The sequence below is a fragment of the Enoplosus armatus genome, chromosome 13 (genome assembly GCF_043641665.1).
Source record: "Enoplosus armatus isolate fEnoArm2 chromosome 13, fEnoArm2.hap1, whole genome shotgun sequence".
NCBI classification, from domain to species: Eukaryota; Metazoa; Chordata; class Actinopteri; order Centrarchiformes; family Enoplosidae; genus Enoplosus; species Enoplosus armatus.
Window position 1 is genome coordinate 5,916,093 of NC_092192.1, and position 23,549 is coordinate 5,939,641.

Sequence of the window (23,549 nt, forward strand, 5' to 3'; positions counted from 1 at the left end):
AGTACCAAAGTTTCTTGGTGTCATACAATAGAAGATCTGCATGCTACAGTGTGAGTCCCAGTTCCACACTACATATTCATTCTTAGCAGGTTTGTAGTGTATGAGTGTGCACTAAAAAAGTGCCTGATGTTTATGGACACTATTTTCCTATAATGCATTGCACAAAGGAACTGGGGAGCATGCTCACAGCTGTAAAACATTAAAACAAAATTTGGATGAAGGTAAAACAGCATGACAACATGACCCCGAGCCATTAACTGCCCAGCAGAGTGCCAACCGATGCGAAGAGGGCAGTCAACAAATCTGTTACTCAAACTGAACTTCCAGGATCTTAGTGCAGCATTGTTTTAACACAAAGCTGTTTTCAGTGTACCAACTTTCATGGCAATCAATCCACTGCAGTAGTTGTTGAGATATTTCAGTCTTGACACATGTCTGGTGGCCCCTGTGAGGGAGGATCTCCCGTGGCCCTCCGGTGATTCACCCAGACAGGCATGAAGTAGTGCGAGGTATTGTAGCAGCTCTTTGACACCTCCACCAGAGAATCAAGCTGCACCTCCCTCCTTCAGGACAGAGCCAGCCCTCCTGATGTTCATCTATGTTGATTCTGTTGGTGTCAGCTGCTCTCGGTCTGCTGCCACAGCACATCACAGCATAGAACAAGACACCGGCCGCCGACAAATGATCGGCTCTGTCAAGAACGTCGATATTGCAATATTCTTCAAAACCCTGGATTACGTTCAATACCAACGACTTATTATGTCCAATGTACAATGCCTGCACATGGCAGCTACAACATGGTTAAGATTCGGGTAAGATTGTTTAAACTATTGTTGAGGTATGGTTAGGCTTAAGCAACCACAATACTTGCTTAAACCTGCAATAACAGACTTTTTGTCCAAGTTCTGAACACAACATTGACATATTGTCACCTTTTAAGTTGATATGGCAAACTTGTTGGCAAACAGTTGCTTATTTACACATCCAGCAGTTACAGAGAGCAACCTGGTGAATGTAAGTCCAATATCCACTCGTGTTTTAGCTCTGCTTTGGTCTCCACCAACTCTTTAGCTGCTAAATGCTCCGCTATGTTCACCAGCTAGTCGCTAACTTGGTCTGTCTGCTGTTTGGAGCTGGTCAGGTTGTGTACGGTGGGTTTTTAGAGCTTTTTTTGCTGAAAACAGCTTCCTGCTGAGGCCGAAAACAACGCTGTGAGAGCCATGAGAGTGAACCAAAAAACCAAAACAATGAGCTGAAAGGGTTTATAAAGCTCCATGTAGCTGATGGGAGCTGCAGTGTTTTTTTCATTAGTTATGAGTTTATTTGGGGGATTTGTTACACTGCAGCTGCTCATCTGTTGTCTACGTAATGCCTGGTGGAGGGTTACAGCTGTGTAAAAAATATATTAATACAATAAATTCTGAAATTATTAGTCTTAATTCACATTAATTTCAGAAATCAAATAAACACTCAAAAAGTTTTGAGTGTTTTAAAAGCTGGGAGGAGATTTTAGGACTTGGGGCACTGTTTGATGCTATAAGAAATAAGGGACTCCATCATTACCTGAAAATTTAGCCTTAAATCTCAGAACTTTTTTCTCAAAAGTCAGATTTTTATATTTATGTATGTTCATGGAGGTTTGTAGTGATTACAGATAAAAGCAAAGAGGAATGCTAGTCAGATAAAAGCCTCTGTGCTTTTTTGTATTCGTTCCACAAAGCGTCTCAGATTCTCACAGTAATTTCCCAGTCCTGCTTGTGCTCCATCACCAGCGGGGCTCCATGAAAAATGAATGGCCTTGGAGGGAGAGAGAGGGTCCCTGGATGATGAACTCGCAGTAGATAAGTGCATACTGAAAGATTTATACAACTATTCATGCACAGTTTAAAGCATGGCGTATGTTTGAGGGCTGTTAAATGGAGAGTGATTATAGCACTTATTTTAATATTCATACAGGTCCCCTTGGATGTCCAGATCAAACTGACCCACATTAGACCGGAGACCCAACACCAACCACAGAGCAGCCACTGTTATTGGTCTTCAAATGAATGGAAAAACTTCTATATCAAATTCCCAAGCCTTTTTGGGGCCCTGGAGGTCAATATAAACTCTCAAATTTAAAAACAGACTACTGGAAACAAGTTGCTGCATTTTCAGTGTTGTCTTGAAGGCAGAATTATTTATACCTGCTCACTTGGAGGAGGAGAAAACCTGGCATTGTGGCCTCCTCCTGGCTGCATCCCACTGTCTCCCAGATCTCTCTCCAAGAACTCAGTGTCTTTTGTGTATCTTTATAGTCTCGACTTGATGAATCGGTACAAATGGAGATAATGGCGCACACATTCAGACGGTCTCCAGTAGTTATGTGAAGAATAAAAAGAGAGCTTGAGAGCGAAGTTTAAACCCTGTCCAATTTCACACCTCTGCACACTGTGCACTACCTGGCCAGCGCCAAACAGCAGTTAGTCAGTGCTTTTTCACTGCCTGCTGAGGCTGGAAATGAGGTTGATGAGAGGGTCAAACCACAACGGTAAGATTAAGGGCCATAAAAAACCAAAACGATGAGCTGAAAGTTGCTGAAACGTTCTGTAGAGCAGAGGGGAACTGCAGAGTCAGGTGATAATTTCCACGTTACACAGTGTCGTCTGATCGATTGTTAATATAAAAATGTTCATTTATATGTTAAATGTTTAACTTTAAATGTTTTTATGGATCTCTACGTGGTTCCTTGAAGAACCACTGTTCACAATTCCTCTAATTAAGATGATCAGTTTCCAGTGGTGGAAGAAGTACTCAGGTCTTTAAGTAAAAGTAGCAGTATCACAGTGCAAGTGCAGAAATACTCTGTTAGAAGTGAAAGTCATGCATTTAAATTTTTATTCAAAAATATTGGGATCAAAATATACTTAAAATACCCAAAATAAAAGTACTAATTATGCAGAATGGCCAATTTCAGAATAATATATATATTACATTATAGAATTATAATTATTGATGCAGACGTGTTCATCACTTTCATGTTGCAGCTGGTACAGGTGGGGCTTAGTTTAATTACTTTATATACTGCTTAACATGTACTGCTCAATAAAACCTTATCTGATCTTAACCTATAAGAATGCATCATAATTTATTTGCTGATTACATTTTGTGTTATCAATCAGAATCTGCAAAGTAACTAGTAACTAAAGGTATTAAATTAATGTAGAACATTACCCTCTGAATCTGAACTAAAAAAGTAAAGTACAAGTACCTCAAAATTGTACTTAAGTGCAGTACTTGAGTGAATGTGCTTGGTTACATTCCACCACTGTCAGTTTCATTATAAACCCAAACTAAGACTGGAGCTACATTTTTCTTAATGACACTGCACATTATGTGTCTGCTTATTACTGAGCCACATTCTCCTCCAGTGCCAGGGTGCTCTGACTGCAGCTTGTGTTAATCAGGATTATTAACTGTAATGAGAAAGATTTGTGGGTCTGAATGCTAAACACATATTGATGTACACGCTGCTGTTGACTCAGAGTGTGTGTGTGTGTGAGATGTTATGAATCTTCGTATGAAGGAGCTGATATCTTAAGCTGCAGGCCATCTCCAGGCAGGAGCAATCCTCTTGGTATTCCTTCCTCGCGCACACACACCACTGCTTTCACTGCAAGCCTCTGTCAGCAGAATTTCTAATGAATTGCACAAAAGCCGGTTTACCATGCATGCATTCATGCATGGACACACACACACATGCACACATCAACAGACACAGGCCAACTTTACTTTTGTGCACAACAGAAATGGCTTTAGGAAAGAATGAATGAGGCTCTTGTGCACGCAGAGAGGAAATATCTTCTACAAATTGATTTTTCTTCTTTCTTAATGATGACAACAAGCACTAGTGTGCGACAGCGTGTGTGTGCATAATATGAGGATTGCACATTTCTGCATTTCTAAATGAAGACATACAACCGCCGCTGGTTTGCTCCTCTTATTAATGGCTCTACTGTAGAGTGACAGTAGAGGTAGAGACAGGAAACACGGTGAGAAAGTGAAAGTCGTGACATGAAACAAAAGGTCCCCAGCCTGAACTGAATCGCAAACGTTGTTTTAGCTACTAGGCAACCAGGACACCTGTCTGTAGAGGATGAATGTGCACATAGTTTAGGTTTACTTGAAACAGGGTTTTGTCCCCCATCTCAAAGAGCTCTTCACAGCCACTAATAGCTCTTTCAACATGGGCACGGGAGCATTGTTTTAAAATAGACCTGTGAACCTTTCCTTTAAATTGTTGTTGACACTGTGTCTGAGAGGTGTTGATTAAACTCTTCTCCATGTCGGGGGTCTCTCCAGTTAATTGGTCACACACATTTCTCAATACCGGGTACTCCTCACACATTCAACTTGACCAGAACTCCTACAACAAGAATACTTTGTCACTCATCACATCGTGACAGGTAGCATAAATCAACATTTCATTGGAAAAAAATAAATAAATTAAGAGAAATGTACTATTTTGTCGGACCATGTGTAAAGACTTAAGTGTTTATAGCTGCTCCAAAGGGCCACACTCAAAGGTGGGGCTCAAAGGCTGGAGAGAGATGTGATCATTGTGCAAATGGGGATAACAGTTTGTTATTTGGAAAAGCAGTACAGGTATATATAAAATGCAGCATAACTGCTTTTCTCACCACATTTAAATTTTTACCATCTCGAACCAAGAGAATGAAAAAAAGAAACAAATACTGAATACTCCCACATATATATATATGCACACACATGTAATTTATGCAAACAATAACCCAGGGGAATTCATGTAATAGTGTTGGTTTACTTAAAATCTGATCTTAATGGAGATACATTCTCAATCCAGGTTTCCCAACAGATGTGAATTTCTCCATCACAAAAATAACATGAAACAAACCTTCAACTCTGGGAAAATGGACGGTGTTTTGGACAGTCTCTCGTCGAAGACATCCGTGGTGTCGCACTTGTTGTGCACATGAAAAGTGATGGAAGTGGTTGTGTGAAGAACAACCTCTGCACACCTGACATTAATACTGGACTTAATACTGACGCCTTCACTGCACAGAATGTGCTACCTCAAAATTAATCACACATACTGCAACAATACACTTTACGGTATTTTGGCAGAAATGTAATGCCAAAAACTGTGTATAAAATATACATACACATAGCCTAGAGGATGGCTAACAATTTATTCAGCTATAGACATAGATACAGCCAACCCTGCCTCCTGCATTCTGCCATAATAGTTCTTGTCCATGTTACACCTTCAGTCCTCTTTAGCAACACACCATCCCTGGCAATCCTCTGCAGATTTATCATCCAGCAGGCTGTGACAAATCTTGTGATTGTTTTGAGGCCCCAAAAGCGAGATGCAGAGGCAGAGCAGGTAAGGTTGGAGGCAAGCAAATCCAAAAGGGAGCAGGCAGACAAGCAAAGATTATTTCTCACTGCTGCTTAGGCTGCCTTTGTCACTGATGTCAGATTTATACCACCCATAAAACTAATACGGAAAATGTATTTTCTTTGTTTCTTTGTGTCCTAACAATGAAAACTGACCACGTTTTTTTTAAATTATGAGCTTCTACCAAATGATTGAGATGCTCATTTACAGTAAAAGTTCACTTTCAACAAGCTGCATAGATGTTTTTGTTTTTTTTAGTTACACGTCCATTTTCATTGACAAGCATTATGTAAAACTCGAGAAATAACATTTTAGATGTAGCAAAAACATAAAACACACAAAGAAATTATGTAATTTAAAGTACAGTCTTTGTAAAACTAGGTCAGACTTGCTCATCAGTTTTTTGAATGATGGATCCTTTTTTCGTGGTTTTCTACAAACCACTGCTGACTTATTTTCTTATAAACGTCAATCTAGATACACCATTTGGGCGGGGGTTGCACCGCCCCCAGTGATCAGAGGGAGGTTTGTCAATGTCCACAACTGTTATTGTGCTTAAGTTTTTCTTTTTTTAATTATTATTACCAATATTATCAGTATCATCGTGGACTGACCTCATTAGTAACTGTATTTTCATTGAAAAAATCCAAAAAATCTTCAACAAATATATGGCTTATTAGATTTATCATAGCTGAAAATAATTTAGCACTACTGGGATATTTGTTGACACACACCAAGAATGGTTTCTGCTAACATCCTGGGAAGCCACCTGAAAAGGTCTGGATCTAAAAAGCACAGTGCACCCTGGGGATTTTTTGTTGGCCTGGCTTACTTCAACAGCGTGCTGGAAAAGATGGCTCAATCAGGTCGAGTTAAGTAAAACTAAATTTTAAATAAGATATGACAGCTCAAAATGTGCTCTACCAAACAGACCATTAAAGGGAGGATGGATTTCCACACAACGTCCAACTGAAAAACATTGAATTCAGTCAGTAGGCCTGTTTATGTAAAACCTCATATTTCTATAAAAATCCTTGTCTTCACAGTTTGCTCACCAACGTTGTTATATCGATCTTTTCTTCTTCTGGTGGACGGTGCATCATCAGTTCACCTTCTCCACCCACCTCGAGGCACAATGAGAATTATCAGAGCCCTGCTAGCATTTACACGCAAGTTCGTATGATTAATCCCACACCTTGCTCAGAAGTGATCACACCCCCGGTTGATGAACAATTCTGTTCCTAAGCAACTGATCCTCTCCATGTGGGGTTCGTATGTTCTCTGTGTGTCTGCGTGGGATTCCTCCAGGCGCTTCACTTTCCTCCCACAGTCCACAGACATGCAGCTCAGCTGGAGCGAACACTTTAATTTACCCCTTCGAGTGAATGTGAGTGTGAGTAGGTGGTCTGATGGAACGGGCACATGGGCAGGAATGTGTGCGTGAGAGGCTCCCTCTGTGATATGGAAATAAATAGTGGAGTGATGAACACTCATGGAGCATTTTCTTAATTGCCCCTCTAGTTTACATGCATCTGTATATCAGGGGTTTTTACATTTTACCAGCCCCCCGCCCCCCAGTGTTCATTACTCTCCACTAGACGAACCTTAATGGCTTTGTTCAGTAAATTGCATGGTAATCTGACACTTAGATATTAATATCTCTTGTTTACAAAGATTTAGGCAAATGGTGGCACTGGTGGAAAGGTCAGGGGGGTCACCAGTATAATTAGAAATCCTCCTCTTGGGACCATGTCAGGGACGTGCCTCTTTCCCCTCTTTTGGCCCAAAGGAACAATCACAATAATCATTGTATCACTCGTATCGTTGTGGTTGCTTCCTGTTATGATATTTTGATTGTGAGCTCCTTAAGCTCAGAGCACACCGCATTGGAGGTTAAAGACTAAAGTTAGAGTGCTGTATATCCTTGCATTAGTAAGTAGTTCTGCTATATCTTGGTATGTGTCAATATATATATCAAAATCCATCTTGTTTCTACAGAGCATGGCAGGTGTCATGGAGAGGAACAAACAAATTTGCCCACACAAATGAATCAGTTTGAACAAACCTAATTTGTGCACATGATTTAATAAACAGGATGTGTGTGTTTGGATGAATTGTATGAGAGGAGGAGGTGTAACTGTACCACTGCCAATTAAAGTGTCTGTCCACGTCCCTGCCAACCAGCATGGCAGTCTGGCCAGTCGGACGGATCAGGTGCTCTTGACCCAAGTGTAGGACAGACAGACAGATGGAGTGAGTGACTATCTCTGCTGCTACTGGGGCAAGGTAAAGACAGACAGGCAGGCTAATTCTGGATGTTTTTGTCCTCTGACTGTCCTGTTTCCCTTTAATGGTCAATGGTTTAATGGTCAGTGATGTGGTGACAGTCCCTGTTTGTCCTGTTGTTGACATTCCTCTCTTGTTGTCTTGTTGTCTTGAGCCTGGAGGCTTTAGTGTTTATTAAGCCAGAGAACATCCCTCCCTCTCTTCCTCCCTCTACTATCAATTATATTAACACCAGCCTGAAGCTTCCTCCTAGCATGTTGCTCCATTTTGTGACACAAAACCTTTCTGCTGCTACTTTATGGCCTCCTGATACATTATTGCACTGCACTGGAAATAGAGCTCACTCTCTATTCTACTCCAGGCTTTGCCCTGCAATCCAATTTGTCTCTGCAACACTAGACATTTCCTGGTGACAATGAAGTATTTTTATGGCCGTGCTGATGTCATCACATTTCTGTTTGTCCCTCATCTCCCGGGGCACAGCTTACAGGAACATGAATTATACAACACAATGGAAAGGATGGATGTTCTGCAGTCAACTTGAGGCCAATTTGCCCTAACATGACTTGGCTTATGTTTCCAGCTAGCTATACAACTGGCTGTGATCTGCCAGCATCCTTTAACAATTGTGTTTTCCTGCTTTCTTCCACTCATGTTAATTATGCATTACCACTAAGAAGCTGGCGGGGTCATGTGGTACATCAAGTTTACCCCTGATTGACAGAAGGGCCAAAAATAGCACATCAAGCATTCCTACGCTAATTGTTTGTCATATTCAAGCTCCTATGCATTGTATAATTACACACCATGTGAATCCACTGGAGAGCCACGGCCTTAAATCATTCATTGATTTAAGTGAACAACTCAGGCAGAAATTCGTTGGACAGGCAGTACTCATGCATGCAGCCCGGGGCTTTGAGCTTCCCACAGGTATTGTGGAGAGCGACTGGTGTTGCACGTCTCTGTGTGTACGGACAGAGTGTTTGAGCTGCTCAATTGAAGGTATTTCTGTACATTTGAAATATTCAGTCAGATCTTATCTGTTTTTTATCACAGTAAACATTATGCTTGTAGGATAGGTTCACATTTTTAAAGCAATACTCACATGCCCACATGTATACTGAAATTGTTATTGTGTACCATGGCCCTGAAAAGATCCCCTCCTAATGTGGTTCCAGTGACAAAATCTACAGTATAGTTTAGCTGAAGTTAAAAGGAGGCTTCAGCAGACTGAGTTAGTGAAATTAAGTGGGTATCTTCTAAAATGAGTCTTTTTTATAACAACATCCTCCGTGTTTCCCTGGACAGTGTTCCCTTGCTGAGTGTAGTAGAGTGTAGTGTGAGACTGAGAACTCTTTCCACTGTCATATGGACCCTTTAATATAACATGAGGTTTGATTAAGCCATAAGTCATATGATTCTTTTTTCTTCTTTATTGACCATGCACCATATATATACATATACTATTTTGTGTATAGAAAACACCTTTATTTTTAAGTACATTGTATTTCAATTAGGATTTCAGAGTTGCATTACTGGATTTATTTCTGTACTTATATTTGCACAATTAATTTATATAGTTTTAGGTGTTGTAATGTATATAATATAAACAGCTTTTTAAGATCATCATTTTTAACATTTTTCTTATCTTTTCTTTCTTATATTTGTTGTAGTCTGTCGAAATTAATTAAGTTTTTATTCTGAAGGATTCCGGTTTCGGTTTGCGGCTTTTATTTTGAAGGGGTGTTGCTGCCGGCGGAAGTGGCGGATTATGTCATGGTTGCAGGTTTGACTTACTAGCCAAACTTTCGCTTTGCTCTGGAAACCCCAGTGATTATGGCGACGTTTTTCGGTGAAGTTTTGTCGGTATATTCTCGGGCCGTGGAGGAAGATGACGAGGACCTCGATGAAAACGAAGAAGATGAACAAATCCGCAGAGAGTTGGAGGAAAAGAGGTAAATAACGTTAGCCCGCTAGCTTGGAGTCAGGAAGTGCTAAGTCAGAAAGCATGACAGTATTACAACTAAGTAACGGTAACGTTAAACTGTTTAATCCAGTGAAGTGAACTGGTGAAAATACTTTTTAGGCAGATGCTGCCCTCATCATCACATTTACATTTTTTTGTATCACACGCCACATCTGTTACAGCTAGCTATAACGTTATAGCTAACGTTAGCTAACATGACACATGAAATCTCGGTAACACCTCACACACACACACACGCACACACACTCCTGCCTTTTCATACAATGTGAGATATTTTACCCTAAAACAGGCATAGGTATAAAATGAAAATACTCCAGCGCAAATACAACCCCAAATTGTTCCAGAATAAGTACTTTAGCAAATTTGTTAGGGGACAGTGTTCTGGTTATTTTATTATTAATGGATCGGCTCAATTTGAGCAGGCAAAGATTGTGTTGATAATTAAGTCTGAGGTAAACTTGAGAAATAAGCCCATAAAAATGGAAATACTTGGTGTAAGGAAGTAATGGTGGTTACTTTTTTCTCAGCACTTCACTTTTCTGTCCTTCCAGCTAACTGCAGGCACTTAGTGGAATTCAATAAAAATCTAAAAAGGTTTAGCTGTACAGTGTTTTTCAAAACTCTTCGTCCTTCTCTAACCCACATAACTTTTCATCACTCTTCATCAGGGAGGTTCACCTGCACTGGATTCCTGAAGTCTCCGAGTCACTGAAGTCTGGAAACAAGTTGCAGTGTTCAGACTTCGTCCTTGCTGTGGGACACAACGCTGCCAGTAAGTCTCTGCCAGCAGCTTCCAGAGTCACACCTCTCTTAGATGCTACTCTACCAGCGATAAGTCCTTCTAACAGCACACCAATATTATTTGTTCAACGTAATAATCTCAAATCAGCACACTTTTTAAACCAAGGCAGCTAAACACAGAAATATTAAATGGACAACAGTATTAGTTTTTTATTTATTTACCATCTTTGCTGAGACGAAATGGAGTGAACCACACAACAATAAGTTGCACTAATCAATAGTGAAGTATCACCAGTGGCTCAAATGAATATGTGTAATATGAAAGGTGTTACTCTTAGTGTCAAATCCGCAGAGAAGTGTTTTAGAAACAATGAGCTGAAAGGCGCTATCAGAATCAGAATTCTTTTTTATCTCATTGGTTACTGGTTCACACTATGCTACCTCATACTCCGCTGTCTGCTACCTGCCCAGCACCAAACAGAAGACAGATGTTTCTGTTTATGTATAGGTTAAACAAACAAGATACAACATGTAAGTTATTCAGCTTTAGAGCTGGTGGACCTTAACAACCCTGAATATGTTCAGTTTACCATCACATACGGCAAAGAAAAGCAGAAAATCTTCACAGTTAAGAAGCTTAAACCTATGATTGAAGCCAAGTGATGATAATTGTTTCAGCTCTGAATGATTGTAGTTACACCTTTCTCAATGTCTGCTGTGAGAAAAGCTCTATAATTTCAATGTAGGTCTGTCTCACATGTGGGCTGTTGTTGAATACTGAGAGGATCCGTCTTTACAGGGTTTCTGTCGGTGTACGTTCTCACCTCTGAAAACTGGGACACAGTGGGACATGCATCAGTATGGAACGAGAGGAGCCGGGCTGTAACTGGGCAAACCAGTGAGGAGTCGGCATGTGTTTTCTACAGACACAAGGACAACCCATCGGTGAGTGTCACACTGAGCAAAATAGCTGAGAACAACTCTTCAAAATGTGTCTGCTGTTTGATTAATGCCACAGAAAGCACAGAGTGTTGTAAACTCAACAATCATTCAGTTTGATGAGTTTACTCCAGATCTTCTATTTAATGTTTTGAGATGTATCTCTTATGTATAAAGATCACATTATAATGGCTGTGCTCAGTTCATTGTCAAGCTACAAACGGGTGACAAATTAAAGGAAAAACCTAAATATAAGGAATGCAGAAGCTTCCAATGGCAATAGAAACTACAATAGTTTGTTTCCATGGTTGTCTATTCTACTATATCTCACATCTTCTGATACAGCAGTATTTTCCCCGAAATGCGTGTCAAGAATAAAAAGTTATAAAAGCTATAAAAGTTGGAAAGTAGGCCATGACACTAAGGATTAATCAGCCCTGCTAATCCGACATCTCTTGCATAAACTGTCGGAGAACAGAGTTATAACCGACCAGTCGGATGTGTGAAGAGGTGTGTGTGTGGTTATTTTCTATCGGCCTGGTGTCGTTTGCACGTGATTTAATCAAGATAAAGACAGTGAACGGCCGTGTGTGATAGCACTGCGCTGCTGAGGAAGCTTCAGATTTATCGCCCTTTTCTGTCCTGCTGCCTTCAGATGGCTGCAGGGATTTAATGAACTGAAGAAGACTTATAGAGTATAAAGCAGCTGTGGACAACAGATACTGTAATAATCACTCGTTCATTCATAGATCACTGATTTACTGAGATTCCTGTTATCTCAACCTTCATTTTTAAAGCTGATTTAAATGCATTCATAGGTTGGAGAGTGTGGTCGGGCATTTTTGCCTGTAGAGAGGTGACCGAAAATGAAGTGGGAGAGAGAGAAGGGGAATGACATGCACAGACAAAAAGGGGGTATGTTGGGGTTAGAGTATGTATGGTATAGAGCTGCAATGATTAGTCCATTCAATTAGTCATTCGAAAGAAAATAAATTGGCGACTGATAATCGATTAAATGTTTTAAGCAAAAATGTAAGAATTCACTGCTTTTCTTTGTCTTACATCATAGTAAATGGAATATTTTGGGGTTTTGGGCTGTTTAATAAGCCATCACCATTCACTGTTTTTTGATGTTATAAGAGCAAACAATCGAGAAAATAATATGTTGATTAATCAATAAGGAAAATGACCATCGGTTGCAGCCCTATTATGGTATGCATCTTACCCAGCAGGACAGTGTGTTGTTGACAGTCTATGTTTTAGTTTCTCCTTTAATTTGTCATCCATCAGTATTATCAGTCCTGACAGTCTTACACTCGTATGTTTCAGACGAATATAAGTGTGTCTTTAATCCACAAATGTTGCCTAAAATATTTCTTGCATTTCCTCCCTGCAGGTTTTGATATGCCAAGTGACTTGCTACATTGCAGAAGACCAGCTTTTTCAGTGGACAGAAAAGGTACGTTTATACAACAAAATCAGTTGGATGTCACTGCGATTAAATGATGTTGTTATGCAGAGACATTTAGGCCAGCTGCCTCTCCTCAGAAAGCAGATTTATAATCATGCTGCTGAATGTACAGTAGCTATTGTTCTACTGGTTCATTTGAAGCATTGTTTACCACATAGTTAGATTATAGTGGTCAACGTATTTTTCAGGGTATTTTCTCAACGTAGTAAAGGAGATGGTGTGTTGGGCTGACTGTGTGTTTGTCTGTCTCGTAGGTTTTTGACTGTCTGCAGCACAGAGAGCTGAATGTGACTGTGCTGTCAGACAGCTCTGTGGCTGAGTACAAGACAGCAGACTATCTGTGCTCCAGCGCCGCTCCCTTCCTGCGCTCTCTCCACACCGGTGCTTTCAGTGGTCGGCCTGTCTGCCAGTCACTGGAGCAGCCCAACATAGTTACTGGACTTCCAGCTGCAGGTACTACTGTGGTGCACCTCAGGTGTCTCAAACTCACATTACCTGGTGTCCACTGGCCAGGTTTTTCTCTTGTTCTCTCTCACAATTGAAACTATTGAAAAACACTTCAAAGCTGCATGACTTGGCTTTCCTTCTCCTTTCCCTCATCTGTCATACTTAATAACAACAACAACAACAACAAGATATTAAAGCATGATATGAGTGACTCCCATTAAACCCTTGTGTCGAATATATACTCAGCTTTAACCGGGTTTGATTTCCTACTTTTCCTGTTGAAGTGTCCTTGAGCGAGACACAAAACCCCAAATTGCTCGTGTGTGGGTGGGTGTGTGTGTGGGTGGGGAATAACTGTAAGTCGCTTTGGACAAAAGCTTCTGCCAACTGAATGAAATGTGGTGCCATTAGGCTCCTCTCCACTCACTTGAGCACACATAGTCTTGCATCCTGATTTGTTCATTTGGTGCTAGTGCACTTAAAGTCACTGAGAGTCCAAACAAACTGATGTATCATCAGGATGAAGAAGTTGAGCCTGTATCGCTGAGAACAGGTTACACACCTCATGTCAAACTGTCTTCATTGATTCTGATTGTTTCATTGTGTAGTCGTCAGATAACCTTCTTCTTCTTCGTTTCATCAGTACTGAACCACTGCGAGGTCCACCGCATCGCCGCTGTTGTTTACCAGTGTTACAGTGATGTCATCAGCCCTGACTCTGTCTCCATGGAGACCTACAAGCCTGCACTATCCAAGCTTGGCAAGTCCATACAGGTGAGCTGCTTTTCTGTTTATATCTGAGGAGGCTTTCGAAAGGTCTGAAAGAGGAACTTGAGTTGCACTTCAAGCCGCACTCCAGTCGATGATGTTACTGCAGGTTTTTGTCTGCTGATGGGAAAAGAGCTGCAAAGTTGGAGGAGTGTTTTGACTCATTCTGTATTCCTATTAAATGATATCCTCAGTGTTACTAAGCATGGAAACACGGGACTCTCCCGGATAATGTAATGGCCATATAGGTTTATGTTATGACGACCGGCTGCTACTATCTTGCCGCCAGTCTACAGCCGTCCTCTGTCTCTCCCAGTAGGACCGGAAGCCTCTCCAGGTCACTTACACAGAGGAACTTCTTATTAATTTTTTATTACTTTTGCAAAATATCGGTCTCTAAGACTTTGATATTGGTTGCAGTGAGTTCTTTTGTCTTTCTCTCCTCAGTTGGACCCATCTCCGAGCACAGACGTCCTCCGCAAGTTTGTCAGAACCACCAACATTCAGAGTAATCTCTATATCTGAAAGTGACCATGTTGCACAATGTGCAGTGCAATTTAATCATATTTTCCTGTGGTAAAATACTGTCATTTTTTAATAAAGAATTTAAGTAAAGAAAGCCTTTGTTTGCATGTGAGCAGTTTAATTATTTACTTAATTTATATTCTTTTATTTCCATCAATAACGATTCCCATTAGTTTTCAAAGAGAGGGGAATTATAATTGGCATGTACCATTTTGCTGTTCTAATTTATAATTTATGAATGAATCATACTGGGAGGGGAACTACTGTGTGCCTGCATCCTAAATACCTCTGTAAACCTCTCCCCTCTTTCCGCTACGTAGATGTTTCCTTCCAAAACTACAAGTTAGCAAGTTGTCAGGTGAGTTAATGAACAAGGAGACACAGACAGACGTTCTGAAATGGTTTATGTGTGAACAGTTCTACATGGCTAAAAAATGAAAGCTATAGATTTTGTAATGACTTGAAATTCATATTGTTTCATGTGTTTACATCCCCCTGATTCCTGGATAAAAGATGTCAATGTCAGTCAGTCGGTCCACCACTTTGGTCCAGAGTGAAATGTCAAATATTGGATGGATTGCTTTGAAATTCTGTACAAATATTCTTGGCAATGACATCCCAGGGCTCTTAGTCTTGTACTATATGCATCTAAATATGAAATTAAGTTTTCTCTGCACTATAATCTCTTCACATTAAGCCTTTTAGAATGACCCACATTCAGATGATCCTGCCTCTGGTTAGCATAAGAATAGAACGCGTTTTATCAGTATACATCTTTTAGTATGTGTTCATGTTCCTGCTGCCACTGATCTCCAGTCAGCTGTGCATACAGTGATGGTATTGTGGCAACAATGAATCCAGAGTAGGCCAGTAAAGCTGAAACAATGCAATGTGACTTTGTTGTATTCTCTCAGGCGCTGACCTGCTTCTGCAAACTCTTCAATTTGTCTTACCCCATTCAGCTGACTCTGGGGGTTTTAGCTGTCTTTTGAGTATTCACTAGTAGTTATTACAGGCTCAGGCCTTCACTGGGGAAAACTGTCCAGGGCAGCGTATTTACAGTGCAAACAGACTGACCAAACTGAAGACCAGACATAAGAAAAGACTATCAAAAATAGAAAGAAAATAACTAATAAATAAATCAGAATTAAGGCTATGTTCTATAAGAGACCTCAGCTCATTAAACTGCCTGCTGCTTATGAGAGGAGCTAGTGTGATTGGGATTATTGAAGCCTCCTGCTGTCGTGAGCAATATTTAATCATGATCAATAATATTCAGTATGATTTTAATTTTAATTTATGGATGGATGGATAAGTTGATTTCTTTACCATTCTTTGTGTTATGGCAATATGAATTTTCACAGTGTCTCCTCCTGACCAGAGGGGGCAGTGATGCGCCAGTGAGCTGCTTGGCAAACAGTAGAAAGTAAAAGAAGATGAAGTGAGCGAAACTCAAACAAACCTGTTGGTGTTTACTGTGCTAAAACAAGCGTTACGGGATTTTTTCTTTGTTTTCTCATCGTTCAAATAGCCTCTAATATCAGTGCACAATATAATCGACATCCCCGGTATAACGTTACGTGAATGTATAACCACGCCAACTGGACACCAAGAAGATATCTTAAGCAGTGAGTTAGCAACACCGCTAACGAGGCTAACGTTACCGATGAGTACCAGCCGGCTAATACCTTCGACAAACGGAAGGTGTAAAACTTCAGTCAGCCGGAGCAAGGAGCACCCACCCTCCAGAGCCAACAAGGTGCTGGCCGAGAGGAACCAGGCGGTGGTGGCGGTGGGAGCCTGGGTGGAGGGCGGACAAGACTTCCTGGAGCACCCATCTGTGAGTTTGTCATTTAACTGCTAATGACCAACGCCAGCTTTGACAAGCTGTTGCCTGGCTCTTAAAGACCGTTGGCCGTGATGACCAGGCAGCCTGCAGGTTTTAGGAAGTGATGAGCTTTGCAGTTTAACGTTAACCCTTTTGTTTTGGTGACATGGGCTTTACTTCCTCTTTGTTTGGGGTACCACAGACCCTAGTGCTGTAACCTAGGTTAAAAAAAAGAAATTAACATATCAGCAACAACATATCAACATATCACATGTGTGTGTAAGAAAGTGTCAGAAATATTTAGTGTTTTATACATTGTCTGGGCTATGCATGAACGAACATATTGTTTAACACCTTTTTTCACTGACAAAGAAATGTATAATAACTTGACTGATACTGGATTTTTGAGACGGATAAATCATCATTTTTGTATTTACAACATAACATAAACAATCCTAGGAATCAGGGAATTTTACAATGTAAGAATACACTTGTCAGTGCTCTCTGGTGGACAGACTACATAATGGTGACACTGAGTCTAAATTACCTCAAACCCAGTTTTGCATCTTTGGAACTGTAGTTACTAGTAACTTATCAGCCAACATATCCACTGATACCGATAGATGTGCAATATGCTAATATTAGCCAATTTATTGGCCTAGTGCTTAAATATATGTTATCTTGTATAGTGACTTTGCTTATGTTTGAGGTCAGACAGACTCCGGAGAGGTATAACTCCCTGTTAGACCTTTTATCATAAAAATGTTATAAAAAAACAACAGAAATTCAACTGATCAATCTATTAATTTCTTTCTCAAATATCAATTATTTGTTTGGTCCAAACATTTAGTTTAATATCATGGTTGCAGCTCTTATCGCAGATGAAAATCCATGTTCCATGTTTAAAAGCTGAGGTCTCTGAGACTCTAAACAGATTTAAATGCGTCACAGGTGAAAATGGAGGCAGGTTGGGGAGGACGGGCTGAAACTGCAAACTCACTTGAATTAAGAGTCCTGATTTTTTCTTGAGTAGTTCAAACGGTCTTCCCATGTCTTGGTTTAGGCTCTCGCTTTGCAAACTGAGGAGATCCAGGCAGAGAAGAGGAGGGAGAATGAAGAGAGCCTTCGCCGATTTCAAGATGAAGTACGCCATCGTGTGGCACAGCAGGTTCACGTCAGCAAGAGGAGACGGCAGCCTCAGGTAGACTTGATGGAAAAGATAACATTATTTGACAGACAGGGAAGTATTAACATGAAAGTATTAACTCCAAAAAAATCAATCAGGAGAGGGAGAGGGCTTACTGATGAGCTCTTAATTTAAACTCTGAACTTTGTAAAGTGTCAGAAAATAGTGAAAATGCCTATCACTATCTAGCATTTCTTTAAATTGTTTTATCCAACCAACAGTCCAAAACTTGAAGATATTCAATTTACAATGATGTAAAACAGGGAAAAGGAGCAAACCTTTACATTAAGACAGACTAATCAATTGATCGACTAATTGTTTTGGTGCTACATGGTTGCCCACATTGCTGTTGTCTCTGCCCGATTGACCTCCTCATTGTAAAACTGTGTTTATGTCCAGGTGAAACCTGACAGGAGAATCCCACGCCAGCAGTATCAAGTCTGGACGCAGCATGTGTCTGCTGGGGAGAAGCTGATGTCTGCAGGAGGTGCTGCACAACAGAGGGTGATGGAGAGGAGCTCTCAGGAGGTGAGAGGCTATTATATAGCACTTCTTCCCCAGAGCTTAATTACATAATTTAAGTTTTAGCAAAGTAATCTCATGTTTTGTTTATTGGTTTCATGTGTGTTCAACAGATACTTGGTTTTATCAGGTTGATACTTTTCTTTCTCTTTCATCACAGTTCTTTAACTACCACATTTAAGAGATCCTTATGAAAAGGTTTGTTTATTTTATGTGGGGATGTTAAAATTAATATTGGTTGATATATTGCTATCAGATTTTTAAACTTTCAATATCAATATTGGCATCCCTAAAAAATCTGGTATTTCTCAGGCTCTTATGTTCACTGTGGAGGGTCAAAGTCTGCTCGGGACCCAGGCAGACCTTTGATCTTCCATTTTTCTTCAGTACATAGTGTGAAACTCCTGTTTGTTTTCGGCAGTCAGAATGATTGCATTGTTTCCTTGTATGATGGAAAAATGTGACAGTGATTAATCTGGAGGATTATTTATTTCCATGTTTTTCCAGTCTAGTGAAGGCATGAGGCAGGTCCGACTCAGACTGGCCGCCTGTCGGATGATCCCGCGTGGGGAAATGACGTCAGATCTCCCTGGAGGTCAATGGAACATCTCTCCAACCAGACATGTGAGCTCCTCTGTCTCACACATCTTCCTCTTTTTAAAAACGCATTGTTCCTATAACTGTGTGTGCTCTTGCACATCCAGGGTGTAATAAAAATAATTTTCCTCTGCACCCAACAGAAAGCTGAATCTCAGGTGCTGAGAGCAGAGCAGGAACTGGAAGAGAAGGAGGAGGAGGAGGAGGAGGAGGAGGAGGAGGAGGAGGGAGATGATCATCTGTTCACCAGTCAACACGAATATCCCCTCGTTCAGCAGGTTAAAGATCTGAACAGATGCAAACAACATCCATATTTGTACAGTTATATGCATTTGTTGACTTTCCCGCTGAGTTGTCACCTGACACAATTTACTGCGTAGTCATAATTCAGTCACACAGACTTTCCAGTGGCAGCGGTGTTGATGTCCTTGGAGGAGAAACATTTGTAAATCTGCTTAGAAATCACACAAAAAGGTGGTCATTATAACCTCAGATTCAAACTCTGTATCCAATGTAATCCAGCGATTGACGAGAATGTTTCTGTGGAGTTTTTGCCAAGAAATTGACTGAAGGTGATCTCCAATTAATGTATTATGCCACTTTGAAAATCAGTTGGCTGCAACAGTGATGACTTAGTTGTGCCAGAGTAAAGGGTGGGAATACTTACGCAATAAATTCTGTCGTGTTTTATGTTCATTCTGATCAATTAGCAGTTGCTGCACCTGCTATAGATCCTGCCTACTTTGCAAAGATTGGCAGATCTTGACCCCAACCACGATAATACCAATCTTTACCATCCATAAACCACAGCTGAAGCATTTGGATAAGATAAAGGCTAAGGATGTTGATTTTCTATATTTTTGATGTTGTCAACAAATCCCATGAAAAGGCCGAAACCAACAACGTCTCTAATACTTTCTGACTTTCCTACCCCGTTTGGGGCCCCAGGTCCGTCCGTACTGACGAAACAAACAAATGTATAGTTTAGACAATGGAGTAGAAGTGCTGCTGGGTCTTTGAGGTGATCACATACAGGTGCTCTTTGGATACTCTGGGTGTATTGTACTTATTCCAACTTGTGAAGGGCTCATTGAATGGGTGGAATATGATCTCAGTCAAAAATGATTGAATGATTAAAATGCCTTTATTTTACATGGCAGTATGTATTTAAAATAATGATAATGTCAGTACGTGTTGGTTATTTTAAATGCATATTTAAATACCATGTTCCACCCATGCAATGATGCCTTCACAAGATGGAATAAATATATATTTTAATTTGTAATAAAGGCTCAGTCATTTCCTAAAACAGCTCGGCCCTGTAGCTTCTTGTAAATGTTACTCAAACAGGAGGAAATGGTGCATTTGTTGTAAGCCACAAGTTGATGTGAGAGAAATGTGTTGGTGAGTATTATAATATTATACCGCTGTGTGTGTTTGTGGTAATGAAGGACCGTGACACCCAGTGCAACAGTGTGGCTCACTGATGTGTCTTTTGTTTTTGTACAGCAATAGAGCTCAATGACACAGAGGAATAAGATATATCAGGCTGTGAATACGCAGACAATAGTTCTTAGAAGAATCTGTTCTTTTATGGGATTTGTTGACAATAACAAAAATACAGAATATCACCAGACTTTTCAGTAAATTTTTGGTTTGAGAAAGTGGCGAGGTTGAACACAGACAAAAAATGCTGTTGGCAACTTGGTACATTCATACTGATTGGGGCTGATCATCAGTCAAACCTTATTTTCCAGGCGTACTGACTCTGTTCTGACTGTGTTCATGTTTCAGCTGAATGAACCTGTGTTGTGGGATTCTGACAAATCACAGCCTGATCCTGGTTTCCAGTCCAATCTCAGAGTCTCACAGGTCCTGTGGCCTCTGGCCGACCAAGAAGAACTGAAAAGACAGGTATACGCATGAAGCTTTGACTTTACTTGTTCGAACCCTGTCGGACCAAATGTTACAAATAACACGTCTCTCTCTGCAGCGCCAGTCTCAGTTCCTGATGCACCGCCGTCTGTACATGAACATTGAGCGAGAGCAAGTGAAGGAGAACAAACAGCACAGGAAACACCTGAAGAGGACGGCAAGGTGACGAGCCACAGTATTTTATTCTGCATCACTTCCTCTTATTGGTGTGAATGTGCGATTCTACCCCCAAAATCTGTCTTTAGAGCATCAAACAATCAACCTCTGTAGCTTTGAAGGTGGCAGTTTAAATGTTTTTATGAGGGCAGTTTAAATAATTGTGCAATAATAGTATTCACAGCAGAAAAAACGTCAATAGATTCATTATTTTGAGTACTAAGTAGAGACACAGACTAACTAAACTACTGGCATATGAATGCAAATGACGTGATTCTTTTCTCCGGGTGATAATCTCCTCTCATATGTCCCTGCCTTCACTGAAGGATCAAAGCAGAGAAAGAACAGATTCGTCTGGAGGAGGAGAGAAAGTTGGAGAGAGTTCGGCAGCTCGCAGAGGCCAGACAGAAGCTGGAGGAGAGAGAGCTGCTGATTCTGGAGCGACTGAAGCTTGAGGAGGAGGAGGAGGAGAGAGCTGTGGAGCTCCGGCGGAGGAAAAAAGAGGAGAAAGGAAAAGTAGCTGCAAGGTAATTATTGGAGATTCAAAACTTAAACTGATTTTACACATCAAAGTCTGTTTACGGGTCTTTGGTAGTGTAACTGCATATGTGAATAAAGTTAAATAATGTGCCAAATCTGATGAATTGCCTCAAGTGTTGTTTTTGCAAACACTAAATTGAGGAGTACTCTTTTAACTTTGTACTACACAACTTTGTAAAACTTGATTCCCCCACGTGGGTCGATGCAGGATGAATTCACCAAAACTGTCCAAGTGTAAGTGGCTTTGTCTTGATAAACAGACTGATTGTGACTCTGCAGGTTCATTGAGGCCCTGAAAGCTCAGATGAAGGAGCGACTGTCTCAGGAGAAGCTGGAGCTCCCTCCTCTCTGCTGCTGTGCGTCCTCTTTCTGGGACTCCCATCCTGACACCTGCGCTAACAACTGTGTCTTCCACAACAATCCCAAAGGTACTCACCTGCCTCTCTCTCTCTCTACACACTCCACCACTGAGCCTTAGTGGAACTACACATGAAAACATTTAAAAACACTGTTGACAGTAACATTTGTCTTCCTCCACAGCGTATACCAAGGCGTTACATTCAACAATGTTGAGTTTGGACTTGCAGTAACAGGCTCCTTGCTGTCTGTTTAAAGAAACAGTCCAACATTGTGGGAAAGACGGTGTAAGTTGTCAAACCCAGAGTCAGTTTTATCTCTGTCCGTCCAGAAAAGACAGAGGTGCAGGACGTGTTGAGCCTTAGATTGGAAGGAGACTGATGTTGCAGCAGATACAGACGTGGTTCTGAGACGCAAAGTCAAAATGTTGTTTTTTAAATACATAAACAATTTTGTACGAACTCAAAAGAATTTACTGTTTATTTATTGTTAATTAATGAAATATGTTATGTGTAACTGTCAGACTAGTAAAGAATTGGAAACATAAAATTGAAAGTGTGCGTTTGAGGATTTGCTGTTTGTTGTGTGGGGTTTTTAAGAATCTTCTATAGTTCATGTAAAAGTTCTTCAGGGGATGTGTGGGGGAAAAAATTCAATAAAAACTCAATTCTGTCATTCACTATTTATTACACTGGTATGAAATCCTTCTGAGCAAGGTAACCCATCACAGTGAAGTAAGTAATTGACCATCTGTACTTACTACTGCATTACCACACAATAACATATTTATAACAAAACTAAACGCACAAATTATATTCACTGATGAAATTAACAAAAAAACAACTAAGCAGGCTTTGAAAAATGGTCAGCAGTATTGTAAAGTGTACATAGTCTTAAAATGAAACCATGTCTACTTGCAGCCCCTTGTGAGCGGCTTCACCAGAGTGATTTTTCCTCTTAAACCTCAGGTACTGTCACTGATGCTGGAAGTTACTGTAATTACCAGTTTCCAACTTGTAAATAGTGTCCACATCAACATCCAAGTCGCAAGTACAACTGAGGTTTTACTGAAAGTTCAGATATATTCGACTTAGTGCTAAATAACGGGTGGAATGTAACTAAGTATATTTACTCTAGTACTGCCCTTAAGTGCCAAGTTGAGGTACTTGTACTTGACTTGAGTATTTCAATTTTATTCTACTTAATCGCTCAACTCCACCATATTTCAGAGGGAAATATTGTACTTTTTACTCCACGACATTTGTTTCACAGCTGTTATTCGCTACTTTTCAGATTTCAGACTTTACCTACAAAACACATCCAGTTTATAATGTACACCTAGCTAACATTAATTCCATTTATAAGATATCATTCACTGTTATAGATTAAATTAAACAAATTTATTGTAAAAAAAAATAAATAAAAAAATCCTGCCTAAGGAGTACTTTTACTTTTGATGCTTCATGTACATTTTGCTGATAGTACGAAAAATGTAAAGTTTAGAAAATAAATGTTAATTTTCAGCAGCAGGAAATGTGTTTCCCTTATTTCCCATCAAGTTAATCGTCTCGCGACCACCCCCCCTTTTGAGTGGACCCCAATTTTGGGAAGCAGAGGAATATCAGCTGCTCCTCACTTCAGCTGTTTCCTGTCCGCCGTGACGTCAGAGGAGAGGGTCACGTGGTCGCCGCCGGGAGAGCGACTGGAAAATCTTATGGAATAACACATTCACGCTAATAATAATAACAATTTTTTTGTATTAACAGCGGACGCCTTTTTGAGCCTACACGTGTATTACAGCTGCACAGAGGTAGGCTGGTCTCTTCCCGACCGCTGCATATAAAC

General features: G+C 40.4%; 2 protein-coding genes across 2 annotated transcripts; both read left to right on the plus strand.

Annotated features, from left to right (window-relative positions):
- The first annotated feature begins 9,493 nt into the window (after positions 1–9,493).
- psmg1 (proteasome (prosome, macropain) assembly chaperone 1) lies at positions 9,494–14,667 on the plus strand. Its single transcript, XM_070917745.1, has 7 exons — positions 9,494–9,660; positions 10,361–10,464; positions 11,233–11,378; positions 12,769–12,831; positions 13,098–13,296; positions 13,934–14,064; positions 14,506–14,667. Exons 1-7 carry the CDS (start codon positions 9,542–9,544, stop codon positions 14,581–14,583), a joined length of 840 nt encoding a protein of 279 aa, XP_070773846.1. The 5' UTR covers positions 9,494–9,541; the 3' UTR covers positions 14,584–14,667.
- A 1,419-nt stretch (positions 14,668–16,086) lies between these two features.
- ccdc15 (coiled-coil domain containing 15) lies at positions 16,087–22,342 on the plus strand. Its single transcript, XM_070917615.1, has 10 exons — positions 16,087–16,423; positions 17,475–17,612; positions 17,997–18,125; positions 18,627–18,743; positions 18,860–18,994; positions 20,511–20,630; positions 20,710–20,813; positions 21,134–21,334; positions 21,627–21,775; positions 21,888–22,342. The coding sequence occupies exons 1-10, from the start codon at positions 16,250–16,252 to the stop codon at positions 21,935–21,937; spliced, it is 1,317 nt and encodes a 438-aa protein (XP_070773716.1). The 5' UTR covers positions 16,087–16,249; the 3' UTR covers positions 21,938–22,342.
- The last annotated feature ends 1,207 nt before the right edge of the window (positions 22,343–23,549 follow it).

Bases quoted from the DNA above. Each gene is read 5' to 3' on its own strand.
- psmg1 (XM_070917745.1), top strand. From the start codon at position 9,542: ATGGCGACGTTTTTCGGTGAAGTTTTGTCGGTATATTCTCGGGCCGTG. The intron at 10,465-11,232 runs GTAAGTCTCTGC...CCGTCTTTACAG, and splicing joins TGTGGGACACAACGCTGCCA to GGTTTCTGTCGGTGTACGTT. The intron at 12,832-13,097 runs GTACGTTTATAC...TCTGTCTCGTAG, and splicing joins TTTTTCAGTGGACAGAAAAG to GTTTTTGACTGTCTGCAGCA.
- ccdc15 (XM_070917615.1), top strand. From the start codon at position 16,250: ATGAGTACCAGCCGGCTAATACCTTCGACAAACGGAAGGTGTAAAACT. The intron at 18,995-20,510 runs GTTAAAGATCTG...TTCATGTTTCAG, and splicing joins AATATCCCCTCGTTCAGCAG to CTGAATGAACCTGTGTTGTG. The intron at 21,335-21,626 runs GTAATTATTGGA...GTGACTCTGCAG, and splicing joins AAAGGAAAAGTAGCTGCAAG to GTTCATTGAGGCCCTGAAAG.